This window comes from Sinohyriopsis cumingii, chromosome 1 (genome assembly GCF_028554795.1).
Source record: "Sinohyriopsis cumingii isolate HCF-2022 chromosome 1, ASM2855479v2, whole genome shotgun sequence".
Taxonomy (NCBI): domain Eukaryota; kingdom Metazoa; phylum Mollusca; class Bivalvia; order Unionida; family Unionidae; genus Sinohyriopsis; species Sinohyriopsis cumingii.
The window spans coordinates 103,077,293-103,093,776 of record NC_142961.1 but is presented as its reverse complement, the minus strand read 5'-3'; the positions used below and the strand labels follow the sequence as shown (position 1 = coordinate 103,093,776).

The 16,484-nt window shown below is 35.3% G+C and overlaps 1 protein-coding gene across 1 annotated transcript in view; it reads left to right on the top strand.

Annotated features, from left to right (window-relative positions):
- The window catches only part of LOC149807465 (uncharacterized), a 496,731-nt gene that overhangs the window by 92,519 nt on the left and 387,728 nt on the right, over window positions 1-16,484 (top strand). The window contains exon 4 of the mRNA XM_089956330.1: window positions 12,354-12,401. Coding sequence (XP_089812456.1) covers window positions 12,354-12,401 — 48 coding nt within the window. The remainder of the gene's footprint in view (window positions 1-12,353; window positions 12,402-16,484) is intronic.

Genomic DNA, 16,484 nt, shown 5'->3' with positions numbered 1-16,484 from the left:
TTCATAACATATACCAATTCAACTCTTGTTTAGAGCTCCCTCATTTAAAACTACAGTAATTGGATTTTTTGGGTTGTATTTTGTAAACACTGCTCAAACCAAGTTTTTTTTATAATAGATTGAATCCTATTTGACTAACTTTTAATCAGACCTTTCTAAATGCATCAAATGGCTTATTCAGCAAGATATTTGGGGTGAGTTCAACTATGGCTGTATTCAGTGAGTGTTTCACAGTGATCAAGTACCTTTTGGAACATACAGAGCTAAAATAGGTTCACATAACTTATATTGATCAAATATGTAGTCATTAAACATGGTGTCAGATTATGGAAAGATCAGTGTGCTGACCCCTTTGGACAAAATACTGAATATTAATTTTTGTTTTGCATAGTAGGAATGCATAAAAAAAAATTGTATGTATTTTTCATCCAGTTTTCTGTTTAAAATATGGTAATACAGTGTTTGGTGGCCTAAGTGGTTATAGCATCCACAACAGATGCAGGAGGTTGCAGGTTCAAACCCTGGCTGAATCATACCAAAGACTTCTAAAAAAATGGTACTAACAGCTACCTGGCTAGGCACTCGGCATCAAGAGGTTAGTGTTATGGCTGGTTGGCCTGGTGTCAGAATAATGTGGCTGGGTGGGACATCATGTTAAATGTTTGTGGCAAGATTCCCCAGTGCCAGACATCACTATAAACTACCACACTGCAGACAGCATAGCAGTATGACTGAAAAATTGTTAAAGCTGTGTTAAAATTGCAAATCTCACACACACACACACACACACACACACACAGATCACATATCCATGAACTACATCTTAAAATTGGTATAATGCATGCCCTTTGGGCTTGGCTTGGTAGTAATACTGTCGTCATGATATTTAACTAGCTATCAGGTGATATACGGTAGAAAGCTTTTGTGCACCATCTGAAACTTTGACCTTAATTAAAATAACTAGTTTCTAAATGGGAAAAGTTAAATCCCATTTAGTTAAAGGACAATTTTTGCAATATTGACTTTAATGAGTTTAATTTGACGCTGAATTGATAGATTGCCAGGTGCAATTATAAGACTGTAATATTAGTAGGTAAGTTTAAATTATATGTATGCAATATGTCAAAACTAATTTGCAAGAATAGGCATGCTATCATACTTTTTGTGAAAGTCCCTCCCCCCAATGCTAAGAAATTTAAAATTGCTTCCTCTAAAAATAATGTGGATTTCACAAGCTCATCTTCAACTTTGGATGAAGACTTGGTTATAAATTGTTTATTACAGTAGAACTTCGATTATCCATCACCCTGTTAACTGTCAGTCTCTGTTAAGCGCCAGGGCATATTAAAAACAGGTACATGTACTTTTGTAGATATTATGTATTCGTGATGACCGGTCTATTGTATAATATTTTTTTTGTACATATTCTATTGTCCATCTATTTTCATATCTGTCACGGTCTTGGCCCTGCACCCTGATGGGTAATCAAAATTTTACTGTACTGTTATGGCACCTGCTAAAAATTGTGTATATTGATTATTTATGAAAATCTTCATTTGTTTTTCTAATTTAAATGCGTTCTTACCATAAACTTTAAAAAAAATTAGAAAATTGTATGGTTCAAAGTTGCTGTATTTTACTGTCATAAAAGTCCGAATTAGATTTTATTTCATGGTAGTAATGGTTAGATATTTTTGGTGATTTTTATGGTGGTGGGGGAGAGAAGAGGTCCACAGTTATGGTTGTCTGAGGTTTAGAGATAATCTTTTTTGGCCATGGAACTGTCTTATTTTACTAGCCCATAGGACCTTTAATATTTTTTTGCTGTACTTAAATAAATTTATGAAATGTGTGTTTTATCTTGAAAGTGTCTGAACCGAGTCACTAAAATGCACAGTTGCAAGTTGGCTTTGATAGCTAGAGACTGGCATCATAACATGTTACCAAAACTAGAAAGTTTAGCCTGCACTACACAAACACCAGTACAAGATTGACCTTTGTCAATCAGACATTTGTTTCTCCTCTTTCCTCAGCCTCAGCCAAAACCAAGCATCAATTGTATGGGGTTTCCAAATTTGAACTTTTGGACTTTGTTGTTGGACCAATGGATGGTTTATGTAGACCTAGGCAGTATCCATTGTTTTCACGTGACGTCACAAAACGTGTTTACTTCCACATCCGCCATGTTGAGTCCCTAGACCCGCAAACCAGCACCTAATAACATTGTTCTTCCCACATAATTAAGAAGACACGTCTCATTTTTTGCCTAACAATATAATAATACATCACATTCTTTTGTTCCTGTCAACTGCATGAGACCAAATGGGTGACTTTTCTACTTGTTTTCTTCAAGTAAAACATTTAAATTTCAACCATCTTTGTTATTCTTTCATAAACAAATTAGATCGATCAATAAACAAACACATACACAAGTGGATACACAAACAAGTAAAAACATGTAATGATTTTCAGTTTTTGTGGGCTGAAATCAATCATTTGATTATCGTTCAAGTTAAAAAGCTAATTGTTAATATATAATTTCATATTTCTAAAAGCATTTCAGGAATACTTCATTTTGACATTCGACACAAAGTCATGTTCTGTTAGGTACGTGTTTCGTTTGAACACACTGAAGAACACTTCTTTGACTGGTTATCACTTTGATTCACTATCATCCTACGTCCATCATTTCCACCACAAATACAATATCCGACCATACTAATTAAATTTGTTTGTCAACTGTCTATGGCACAAACACTTGTTGATGCGAAATGTATTTGTACATACATGTTCTGGCATAAAACACATGCTGTGAAATTTTAATTTGTAACTGATATTGTATCCCTAAAATCATTGTCCGGAAATACTCTTTCAAGATGCCAAGCTTAGAGATATGATACAAAACACTTTAAAAATGTCAACATTGTCTGTAAAAAAAATTAACTGCATTTCTATTTGATAGCAATATGCATGATTACAGTTCAACTTCACTGTTACACGGGGGGAGTGAATGTCCCTCCGTATATGGGTTTCGTTATCTAGGGGTTGACCGCCCTCGATGTTATTGCCCGGTTCGAGTAAATATAAATATAAGTGGTGAAACTTATAGGTGGAATAAATAGAGATCTGAGCAGGTATATAGAACAAACCAACACGAGCCCCCGTACATGTAAACAAACAATTTAATCAATTACATACAAACACTGTGAAAATTCATTACATCAGGAATGTACTCTGCTTTTAGAAATTTAACTTTCACCGAAATACAAAGAAAACGCAAATAGATTTAAATAAGATAGCCGATCTGTTACTGATAGATTTAGTTCATCATAGGATCGAGTGAACAATCGAAGTCAACGTCTTGTACGATTTCATAACCTGCTCGTCCTCAGTCTGTTTTTGCTTCCTCTGTCGCTGTTCAGACCCTTGGATCTCAGGATGATATGTTCTACCATTCGTCTCAGGATATTCTCAGAATACTTATTCAGAAATTAATACGTCGCAGGATTGCGTCACAGGATTATACGTCTCACTGCACTCTTCTCTATGCTTCTCCGTATAGGTCTCAGAATAACATCCCTCATTTGTCCCATACGTCTCTGGAGCTATTTTCTCCCTTTGCTTTCAGCGTTCCTCCCTCTAATCGGTAAATTAGTTCGTCGGTTCCTTTCGACAATCGTCCCCTTTTTTGGACAACAGTTTTACGGAAATTTCTTGCAAATTCCCGGAGTCGTAACCTTTGGGTCCTCTCTTGTAGGAAAAGCTTAGACTGATTAAAATTCGATGCGGGAGATATTAAAACCTATGAAATTTTGTGTTGGAACATGCCCTCTCATTTAATGTACCAATCAGAATCAAATATCTCTGCCACCTTTTTCCAGAGGCGCCAAAGTCAGGGTCAACTTGACCTTGGTAGTTTCAGTAACAGAGTTTCTGCATTCTCTCAATTGTGACAACTTTACCATGAAAATGAAGTTTTCCTTGTCCTAAATTGTCCGCCTGGCTGCTGTATAAACAAATGTTTAATTAGGAACAGAATTCTCCCTCTAAAGGACATTACCGTACACGGTAGTATGGCGATATGATATGCGCTTGTCTTCATAAATCTAATTAACGGTTGTCTGGTCTCAACTAATGTATTCTTGTTAGATCGACATAAAATTTGCCACTTCACATTCACTATTCTGTCTTTTGATATAAGCAAGGGAACGTCCAGCTTTATTTTTATTTTCATGCTATGGTCTCCTAATTTCAATTATAATCTATGTATTCTTTCGATGAAGTAAATGTCCATGTCGACAGTTAAATCAGATTATCCTGAATATACATGATGATTAATATTGACAGAGGTTTGATAGGGACTCAAGATGGCTGCGCAAGGTGCACGTGCATTGCATTGTGGGTATTTGCATACTCAATCATGACGTCTGTGAAAATAACCCATAGGGTACAACTGATCCAGGACCAGTGCTTGGACCATTGCTTGGCTTAGGCAGTATAGAGTCAGAAATGAAATTTTCAGGCCCTGACTCAGTTAAATGTCACTCTCCCTCTCTTATGGTTCAATTTCTGCAACTTTGTCCATGTGAAAGTTTGCTTCTCACGACATCTTTTGGCATGGGTCTTGATCATGGCCATCAAAATCAGATTTATTATGAAAATGGAACAAAATGTCTATAATAAAGAAATCAGTTCATGTAGCCTGTCATTATAAGCAACATGAGCCTCAACAAAAGTATTAAAATGGGTACAAACTGGATCAAGGGCTCTTACTGAAGATAAGGCAATTGTTGGCATGATAATTCTTGTTTGGTCCCCTGGTTTATAATGGCTGACAGAGTACATAATTTGCTACATCATGCCAATGAAATAGGAGCTAGGTGCCAGAGGTGCACTCCAGGCATCTGGCCAGAGCAAATATTGAACCCATGACCCCTTGATGAGTGTGACACTGCCATCTAATGTGGCTTCCAAGTTGAAATGATAAACAAGATCCTGGTTTGGTCACATTTTGTGCATCAGTTTATCAGTTATTAAAATATTCCACCCAAACCAAAGATCAAGTATGTGTGTATGTATGGAAGGATGGACGGATGGATGGATGGCACATCAACATAATCCTGGCTCTATAATCCAGGGTAAATTCAGACATCAGTTTACCATCAGGATGTTATTAATATGATAATGTTATGAGTTAGTATTTGTCTACATAATTGGGGCCTCATGTGGTTGAGTGATCAGAGGTGTTTGCCTTTACAGATCACATCTCACTTCTGTTCTAGTCTTGGCTGAGCTAATGAGGTTACAGGAGAAAGCTTGCCAACAGCTTCCCATGGGTGGGTGTTTCTTCCTGGGGTTTTCTTCTACCAGAATATATTGGCTGACATGTTAGCTTATCATGCTTGAAAATTGTGTTAAATCAAACAAAGACAAAACCTTAGTTATCTACTACATAATTATGTTTGGTTGGAAAAATAAATTAAAATTGTAAAAATAAAACAATTTTTAAAAATGTTTTAAGATTTAGCTTTGAAATTTCAGGAGAGTTAATTTTATTATTTTGTTTCAGTACATTGCAGTCAAAACCACCCTCATCATTTTCGTTATCAGTGCTGAAATCTTGCAGGTTACAACTGATACTAATTTGTCATCACTTGGATTGTTTATTTACAGGGTGTTAACAAAAGTATATGATGGTGTGGAGAACTGGACCTGTGTCACTAGATAATGAAAATATAGGGACGGAACTGATAGACCATAATTTTTGCACCTGTGATATAATCAGTTTGATAATGACATCCTTGTAAAATATTTATCTCAACAGAGGATGATTGGAAACGGAAATGATTTTTTTCAAACTTGTGAGAGCTTGATTTGGAGAAAAGTCTTCACGATTATTTGATTAAAAAGAAAGTGTTGTAATCTTGAGAAATAGATCATGCAGAGAGAAAAGCATGCAAAAAATACTTGTAGCACCTTTCCTTTTTTTCCAGTCTGAATAAAACCAGATTTCCACAATATTGCTTGGGGATCTGATGGACACTGATAATCGGTCATGTTCTTTTGACCATGTGGTCCACCAATCAAATCGCAGCTGAAAATTTAAGAAAGTGACACTTCTTTCTGAGCACATCATTACTAACCATAACTCTCTAACAAAAAATGTAAAGCTTTACCTGATAGGCTATTTCAAATAAGCAGATATGGAATTCCAAAGGTCACCCAAAAATATTGCATTTTATTGGTGTCTTTCAGATCTCCATGTAGAACTGTGGTGATAAGATTTTAATTACATGTACATTTTATTTGGGTTTTTTTCAGTAAGGTTTCCAGGTGGTCAAGTAACCCTATCCACCTGCCTTTATAGATCTCACATTTCACCTCCATCTGCTTTGGGTTTGTGTCTTGGGCTCAACCAATGTGGGTATGTGAGAAAGCTTGGCAGTAGCTTCCTGTGGGTCAGTGGTTCTTCCTGTGGTCTTCACAAGTTCTTCTTCCACCAAACAGACTGGCTGCCATGTATATTCTATCACGTAGTGAAAAATGGCATTAAACCCACAAAACCAAACCAGTCTAACTAGCAATGAAGATATTTGTAAAACTGTACTCTCTTGTAAAGTGAACTTAATGCATTTGATGCATTTTGGTATAGATTAGTCAAAGGTATACACAATACACAATGTGTGATTACCCAGGCTAAATAATCTAGGCATCTTTAATGCTGCATATCCTGTGCTATGGGAGCTCTATAGACATCACCTTTTTTTTTCTTTCTGAGGAAGCCACAGATTCTTGGTGGTTAACAAGACAAGGCCAGGTTGGACCCTGTAATGTGTCTGAGAGAAATGCACTATACTCCAATTGCCAGGGCACAATATAACCTTTTATGATGTTCTAGTTACATTATTAATCAACCAACCAAATCACTTTTTATCCTGTCCATCTCTCCCTCTGTCCTTCTGTACATGTCCATGTGTCCACACTTGTAAATTTCTGCATTTTAAATTTGAAACCAGAAGTGACTTTTGAATTCACCTGTACACGATTTCTAGACTGTTTGTTGCATATGCCATTTAGGTGTGCAAAATATGAAAGGGATATCAAAGTGACAAAAATTTTTTAACCTTTCAACTGTGGCCAAGATTAAATTTTGTAACAATTTGACATTTCAAAGTACTTGTCTCGTACTATACTAAAGGGCCTATCTCAAATTCTAGGTTAGATTCATGCAAAATATTGTTTTTAAATCATTTTCGTTTATGCCCTATAATGTTTCCATATCATATTTTAAAAAAAGAAAACTTATTCACCTTCTAAAAATCACTAAAAAGTGTCAGTTTCCAGGGATCATGTATTAGTAGAAAAGGTGTCAGGTACTGTATCCAGGTGTCTTGTATCACTATAATGGGTGTTAGATACTTTATCTAGGCATCATACATCACCAGAATGGGTGTCAAATACTGTATCCTCTAGCTTTGTATCACTACAAAAGGGTGTGTCAGATACTGTATGGAGGTGTCATGCATCATTAGTAAAGGTGTGTTATAGTATCCAGCTGTATTGTGTCACTAGAAAAGGGTATGTTAGATATGGTCTCCAGCGGTCAGGTATCACTAGAAAAAGGTGTTTCATACTGTCTCCATATATCAGGTATCACCTGGAATGGCACAGAAGCTGTATTCCAGGTTTTGAAGCATCATTAGAAAGGGTGCTGTATTCAGGTGTCAAGATCAGTGTCATTGATAGACAAACTATTATATGGAAGAGTAATCATAATCAACATAAATAATAAATACAAGGTGTGATAATTTAATTTGATTGAAATTAATTGCATCTGATGAGATATTCTCCATAATCAAGTACAATATCAAATATTCTTGCTTTTACATGTATAGAGTTCAACTGCCTAGTACACAGATCAAGATCTGCTATTGTACCAGCAGATTAGGGTTTCTGCACTTTGTTAGCAGTAATCAGTAGAACAAACAACATAGACCCTGGTTTGCTGGTGCATTATGTAATGGCAGACCTGGATCTTTGATGTTTGCAGTTGGAGTATGTATGGCATATGTATGCATTCATAGAAGATGGATGTCTTCTATGACATTCATTATATTTATTGAATTGTTTAAATCTCCCACAAACAAAAGTATAAAATAATTAACTTCTAAATGAGAAAATTTTAACAAATGTAGGTAAGAAAACAAATGTCTTAATTTTTTCTGTGGTGTGAAAGCTTATATTTATTAGTTTTAGTTTAAAAAATGTTTAATTTCATGTACAATACAACAGTAACCCAAAATGTCCTTGTCTAAAAATGTGTTAGTACCTACAGTTTAAATTGTAGTGGTCAGTTCCACTTAATTGAAGATATTTGAGTTTGTTCTGGCTTAAGGCTTCTGGATCACAGTATAATTATGAATAACAAACTACCATGAGGGAAACCTTGTATGGAGTGTCATCAAGTGCAGATAATGCCTTTGTATGAAGCCTGATTTGTACATTGTAGTAATTTATACAAGCCCGCCTTCAGTCCCACAGCTATTCTGTGATATATTTTCCAGCAACGAATGCCTTTCACATTTGTCCAAAAATAGCTATTAAAAGCCACTTTAAATTGTCAAGATAATGTAGAAAAGAACTACCACTCTTTTAAAACATATTGCAAATCTCTTTTTAAAATCGAGTGTCCTTCAAATTCAGTATGATTTTGACATCTTTACAGTACATGGTGTTGTGTGCCAAAAGTGGACGTTTAAGTACTGTGTGCCACAAGTGGACCTTTAAGTACTGAGTGGCACAAGTGGACTTTAAGTGCTGTGTGGCACAAGTGGGACTTGAAGTGCTGTTTAGCAAAAGTGAACCTTTAAGTGTTTTCATGAAACTACTGAAGTACAGCTTGCCTGGATGCTATTCCATGTTCAATCCATACATGTACATTTATGTATTATTGAAGATGAACTTGGAAACAACACTATGATGGATGTTAAGAATATTTATATTTAAGGTTAAATATTTTAAAAGTATTTTTATTGCAATCTTATGATTCTGAAAACAGGTAAAGCAAGTAATCTGATTGGTCAGTCAAATACCAAACTAGTAATTTGATTGGTCAGTCAAATACTATACTAGTAACCTAATTGGTTAGTCAAATACTGTACTAGTAATATGATTAGTCTTATACTTTAGTGTTGTTCTGATTAATGTCCTCTTTCCATGAAATACAGAGTGGAGTGTTTGATTTGCACAATGCAGTGTTGATAATGGTCACATTTATCATGGATAGCAGCATTATTAAGCTGGTGGTTTGCCTTTTGGGAAAAAGAAAACCATAGCAAAATTTTCTGAGTGGATTGATTAAAACTCTTGATTTTCATTTGCTTGTCTTAAGTCGGGTGTATTACGTGTTTTGGCATTGTCTGTCCATTAACTTTTGCTTGATTGGCCCATAACTTTGTATTGGTTGGAACTAGATTATCATGAAATTTTGCACAAGTATATGTAGATGTCATGAATTTCCTATAATTATTCGACTTTTATTTTTTTGTCTGCAGTATAAATGTCAAACCTAAGAAGATATTATAATGAAACTTTAGCCAGTTATAAATCGTATCCTGACAGTGTTTTGCATACCATAACTAGGCCTCAGCTCAAAGTGAAGGCTTGTCAAGAGAAAAATGTATATTGTGTCCTTATTCAAAGTATAACTTTTGAAGGACTGAAGATATTTTAATAAAAGTCTAACCACATATATAATGACTAGACAGTGTGTAACATACTATAGAGAGACCCCGAGTAGCCAAGTAGTCTACAACGCTCACTATTACTGATCATTGCCATCTCACCTCTGTCTGCATGGGTTTGAGTCTCGGGCTTGGCCAATGATGGTACGTTTGAACGTTTGCCAGTAGCTTATTGTGGCTCAGTTCTTTCTGGGGTTTTCCCTGGTTCTTCCTCCACCATTTATAATGTCTGCCATGTATAGCCTATCTTGTGCTGAAAAATGGAATTAAACCCTTTAACAGCAACAACAGCAACATACTGTAGGTATGCCCCCACCTCAAGGTCAAGGTTATAATAAAGGAAAATATAAATCAGTGACCACTATCCATTTTGGGTGTAACTTTTGAACCAGTTAATTAAAAAAAATTTAGCCTGTTTTATATGTGTATGTGTGTGTGTGTGTACACACACACACACACACACACACACACACCAGTTTCTCACTTATTTGCAATCATATCTCTGTAGGTCATGGTCACAGCAAGGGATAATGTAAATATATGTCCAGTTTCCTTCTTTGTGTCATTTTTTAAAATCTGTACAGATATTTTGATTAAACTTTACCTACATCCACACCTCATCATGCAGTAGACAAGCCACTTTCAAGAAAGTCATGGTCATTGGTGGGGAAAGTCTTAAGGACAGTTGCCAAAGACCATACTCGCTATTTTCTTTTTAATGTGGAAGAGGCAAATGTTGTTTGTCAGTTAAGTTTTGCATTTAGGTCAGGGTGGAAGGTCAAGGTAGAAGGTCTTTTGTGTCGAGGTCATAAAGACCAATAGCCATTGACTTGGGAACTTTAAACATTTATTGTCATTGCCAATTTTGCACTGTTAATTTTCATATGGTTAAGAATGCTTAAGATAGGGACAAATTGTACTATTAAGGCATGACAAAAATCATTATTATTTTACAATTTGCAATTTTTATGTGCAAAGAGAGAGAGAGAGGAGAGAGAGAGTTTATGTGCATATGTGTGTGGGTGGGTGGGGTGGGGTGGGGTGGGTATCTAGCCATATACCTGGAACATTATTTGGAGAGGTACAAGTATGCTTTTGCAAAAGCTTGTTCACACATAGGTACATTTTTTCACATGGATATCAACACTCCTGACCAGTGTGCATAAAAGCACATTTGATCTGTATACATACAGGCATGTTTAACAAAGTATTCATACAGATATATTTATTCCACCTTGTTGTATGCAGGTTTAAACTGATTACTGGTGGGTAATTATCCACAGTTGACTAGATTTTATCATTAATCAGTACCTTCTGGGCCTATTTAAATCTTGCCTTTCACGCTTGATATGGGGGAGTACAGAAGGCGGGGCTTATGGCCCCTGAATGAGTATTGTCAGACTTGGCTGCCACATGTTTCTCCTTTCTTTTCCTTGTATTTGTGGACTTGCATTTCAAAATGATAGAAACTAGGTATTATACAGAACACATGTTATCTGCTAATAGTTTCAAATGCAGACAACAGAATGTTACAGTGGCTATGGTCAAAATCTAAAGTTAAACAGGCATTGCTTGCAACTTTTTTCTTTAAAGAAATTATTTAGTAGATAGGGTCATGTGCAGTTTAATGGCTACAAGCAAAGCGAGTGTACACTGTATACATAATTACCTCTGACTTGGGTTCCAGTCACTGATTACAGTATTTACAACTTACCATAATAATCAGCAGTGCATCAAAGGAATGGTTGTGTATCACTGATTTTGCTGACTTGGTTTAATTTTTCAAAACATCAACAATAAAGTAAACATGTTTGTCCAATATTTGAGTGGAAGGTTGTTGTTGCTGTTTTGGGTTTAAAACCATTTTTCAATGCATGATTGACTTGAACCTATGTAGACAGGTGAGATAGCAGTGATCAGGTAAAAAAAGCAAGCTCATTAAATACTCGCCACCTGGGGCTCGTGAATGGAAGGCACTATTTCATTGGATATGTGAACAGTTGCAGTGGAGGCTGTTTGTGCAAGTTTGTAATAAAAGCACCCAGGGATTTGACTTGTATACAAATATTTTGATTTACTTGTGCATAATATAGTCAGATTTCATACATTTTTTATTATCCAACTAATGATTTAATGCAGTGTTTAGGTTGAATAGAATGATTAATTGAAAGTATATCCATTGGAGCTGTTTATCCAGTTAGACATTTTGGTGTTAATGTAATGCATTATATACAGGGTTTGATTGTATTTTGTGATATTTCCTTAAAATAATGTAGATATTGAATGTATATTTCTTGGTTTCTTTGAAACTTGTTTATTGTCATGGAAAAAAACTCTTGTTTCAATTGTATGTTTTAAAGGCATGCCCATTTGTTTCAGAAGTTTATTGATCATTGCATAAATAGTTTGCAAAAGGATGGAAAAGTATTACACGATACTTTGAAGACGTGGTGGAATTGTTGCCCTCTGCAGGTGATGTCTTATTTTGGCAGCTTTAATTTTCTCCCAAGAAGATGAAGTTGACTTATGACATATTTTTGGATGTTTTTTATTTTCTTCAAAAATAATTTTCATTGTTTCAATATGACAAATTTTATTATTTTAATACAGTGGTCTCCCTCTACTGTTGATTACATGCAGCACTGGAGGTTGTCCCAGGTAACCATGGTAATGTGTTGTAAATGCTGCATGTATATAGCTTGCATCCTGCTATATGTTTCAATATATATGGTAATAATTATATTGCATAATTGGAGGTGTGACAGTTACATGCCTTCATATAAGTTCCTGTGTAACTTTATCTCTAGAATTTCCGTTTGTACTCTTTGCTATAAAAATGGCCCACATCTTCTAATAAAATTTCTTGAACATTGGACTTCATAACACTTGAAATTATTACAATTTGTGTGCACAAGATTAGACAAGAGTCTTGATGAGGCCAGCAGCTCCAACAGAAACCTGAGCAGACGTCACCAATGTTGACACTATTGATCACCAGAATCTCCAGTGTCGATAAACGTTTTCAAAATGGTGGTTCATTTCAGTAAAATTAACAGGTGGCAGTTTGAAGAGTGAGAAACTTGTGCAATTGTCATTTTCCACTTGTATAAAATATTCTTAAGGTTTGATAAATTACATCGGGAATGAAATTTCTTAACAAAGAAGCATGATGCAGAAATGCATAATTTAGCAAAAGTAAACTTATATGGGTTTGTGAAGACAAAAAGATTAAGTGAAAGAGGGCAATTAAGAAAGAAACTACTTGTCGGTATTAAGTAATGTGTAAAGTTATATACAAAGTCAGATCAGGTACACTGGATAATTAAACATTTCAGGGCAAACTTTGGTGATTACTTGGGAAATTCTAGCACCAACCTGACATCTGACCTGACGTGTGTCCTGTGTACCCGCCTCCCCCCTTGCAAATTAGGATATGTTTGCTTTTTAAGTACAGTGCCAAAATGAATGTCAGACTCATAACTGTTGCATTTTTCAATTCTCATTCAGATATTTTTTCCCTCTAATAATGCATTCCTGACATGCTATCTTAATGGGATGTGAACCATCTGTTGTTGGCATTGCTAACAAAGGATTTTAAGTTTAAGCCCTTGACATATAGTTCTCTGTTTTCATATTTATTTCAAGAGTTTTTAAAGTGAACCATTTTTGTTTTTGCAACATGTCACTGAATTTAATTTCTTTTCATTTTGTTTCCCTAATTGTTTGAAATGTGTTATTCTCTTTTGTATGATCTTGTGTATGTCCTATTATAAGCATGCTGAATAAGATTTAGTCCGTCATTGACTTGCAGAAAATTGCATATCAAACCATTTTCAATTATATCTTTAAGCTCAGCTGATCTATGACCAGGAGAGCATATGTGTTTGTCTGTTGTCTGTCATCCTTCCAGCTTTCTTCACCACAGTGGTTCCCAACTCTGTTTTGGCTGTAACACTAAAAAGTAGTTTTCTTCTGAGCCTCATGACTCAGTTTCCACATTTTGATAAGTTTTGCTGTCCTCAAAAAAAATCCTGGTGATCTCTAGAACATTGTTGCAACCATGATTTGGGTTGCGATCAGGTTGGGAACCACTGTTTTAACATGCTTGTTGTTGCTTCACTACATATACATTCATCACATTCTTTACATGGTTCTAAATGTGACATTGGTGCTGCTTGAACATCCAATATGTCCGACTTGAAGATTCCGTTGTTGCTACTCTTGAACATCTTAAAAACTTAATGCTCCTTCAAACAAAAATTTATTTTGACACGGACTTTCAGCAAAAGACTTCCAATGATGTCTAATTGGCCTAAATAAAATCGGTGCATCTCACATTCAGTATGATTGCCGCAGAGGCCATGAGTTTTCCTTTTTACTAAAATACTTCCATTGCTGTCAAGTTTTTCCCATATTTATGGTACCGTCCAGACATTCATTATAGTCACTGTTACATTGATCATCTTGAAAATTTTGCTATCACTGCTTCTCCTCAATGAATCATCACACCAGTATAGGGTTTTCACTGAAAGGCTTATTAATATCATATCTAGTCGAACATAAATTAAAATGGTGCCAGTCTGAGCTCCAGTATGACCACTGCAATGACCATCTTGAAAATCTTGTTATGGTTACTTCTCCTAGATGGCTGGTCATGATTTCACCAAAAGACTTCTTATGATGTTAAGTTTGTCCTAAATGCAAATGGTGCCAGTCCAATATCCATCATGGTGGTCATCTTTAAAATCTTATTATTGCTACTTCTCTGAAATCAAAAAGTCTTATTTGACATTAGGTTTCCATCAGAAGACTTCTTATGGTCTCTAGTGGGTCCTGAATGAAAATCATAAAATCTGACCTCCATTGTGGCAGTCATTTTGAAAATATTATAATTTTTACTCCTCCAGAATGGATGTCAACATTAAGATGGATTTTTCATAAATAGACTACTTTTGGCACCCGGTTGGCTTTAAATGAAAATGGTGACAATAAGTGTACATCCGTTGTGGGTGCCCTGATTGATGTCCTGAAAATGTTGCTGTTGCTACTCCCCCTCAGTGGGTGGTCATATTGATATTTAGTTTCACAAGAAGACTTCTAATGATGACTACTTGGTCCTAAATGAAAATGGTTTCAATCTGAAATCCAGTATGTCCACCACAATAGCTACTTTGAACATTTTATTGCTGAAGAATAATAGAGTTGTTTCATCACTCAACAGTTAAAAAGAAGACATGGTTTTATCATGAATTCCTGGAAATTCTTTTTACCCAGTAGAACATCAGTCCCTTCAAGGGATTCCTATTTGATTAGTAGATCCCATAGAAGCATTTGAAACATATTGAACCATTTTTAATATTTTAACTCAGTATTAAATAAACAAGCTCCAGTGAAGACGAAAGAAATAAAATCTCCAAAAACCTGCTTGGCTTGCTTCATTCAAATATTAATGAGATATTTTCAATAAAACTTAAAATTGGGGGAAAAAATTGTTAACTTTCAAAAATTAAACGTACTTAAGTGATTGAATCTGAATTTTCATCCATGCTGTTCTGAATTTATTAACCACTACTCTCCATCCAGTTAGTATATGCTGTAGTCATTGATGATCATTTAGTTCTTTGGACAATGGTCAAATGGTTGGAGCAATATTCCTTGATTTTACAAAAGCTTTTGACCTAGTCAACAAATATACTTCTGCCAAAATTTCAACAATATAAATGCTCTTCCGGTTTTTATTGCATGGTTTAAACCATACATGTGCCTGTTAGGAAGAAAGCCATCACGTTATTATTGGAAATGCTGAATCGGAGAATTGGTAAATAAAGGTATGTCACTGGGACACTACTCAGCTGATTCTAGTGCAAACAATTGAAAGACTCTTACATGAAAAATTGATATAATATAATCATTGTTTAGTATGTCTATCAACCTTTATAAATTTAGGCCATTTTGCTTGACCCTAAACAAAGGCATTGAGGCAATTAACAGTCCTGAATTGGAGCTGTATGTTGATGAGATTCTGCATGTTGATACTGACAAATTGCTAGAAGTACATTTAGATAAAAAAAAAACTTTACCGTATTATGCATGTTATACATTCAGTTCCATAATCAGTCTATTACAGTGAATTAACAATTAATTGCTACCCAGATATTCATTATTTTATAACATGTTTTCTCCCACTTTGGAACTATTGATGCACAATTTGGGGGAACAAAACTGCAAATAATATTGACTGGATCCATGAATTGAGAAGAGGGCAGCAAGAATAGTTTGAATCTACCATATGACACACGATCTGAAACTGTTTTATCTCTGCTGGCCATGGACGGGAAGAGGATGTGAGGTGGATTGTTATGTTGTCTATTATCCATCAATGATAAAATGTTTGTATTGCTGCTTCTCCTAAAGCACATGGAGGATTGCCATTTTACTTCACAAACACATTAATCCCAAGGTCATGTAGGATAAAAATGAAAATGGTACAACTCAGAAATCTATTATGGCCACCGTGACAGATGCTTTGAAAGTCATCATGTTGCAATGAGAATCCCTGGAATGGATGGTCATATCAGCATGAGTTTTTTTTCACTGAAATAGAAATGTTTCATCACTTAAAAAATGTGATCATCACTTTAGTCTTTTAACTGAAAGACCAATTATGATGTCTGGTTGAAATGTTACTGATCTGACATCCAATATGGCCACTATGGTGGCCATCTTGAAAATTTGTTATTG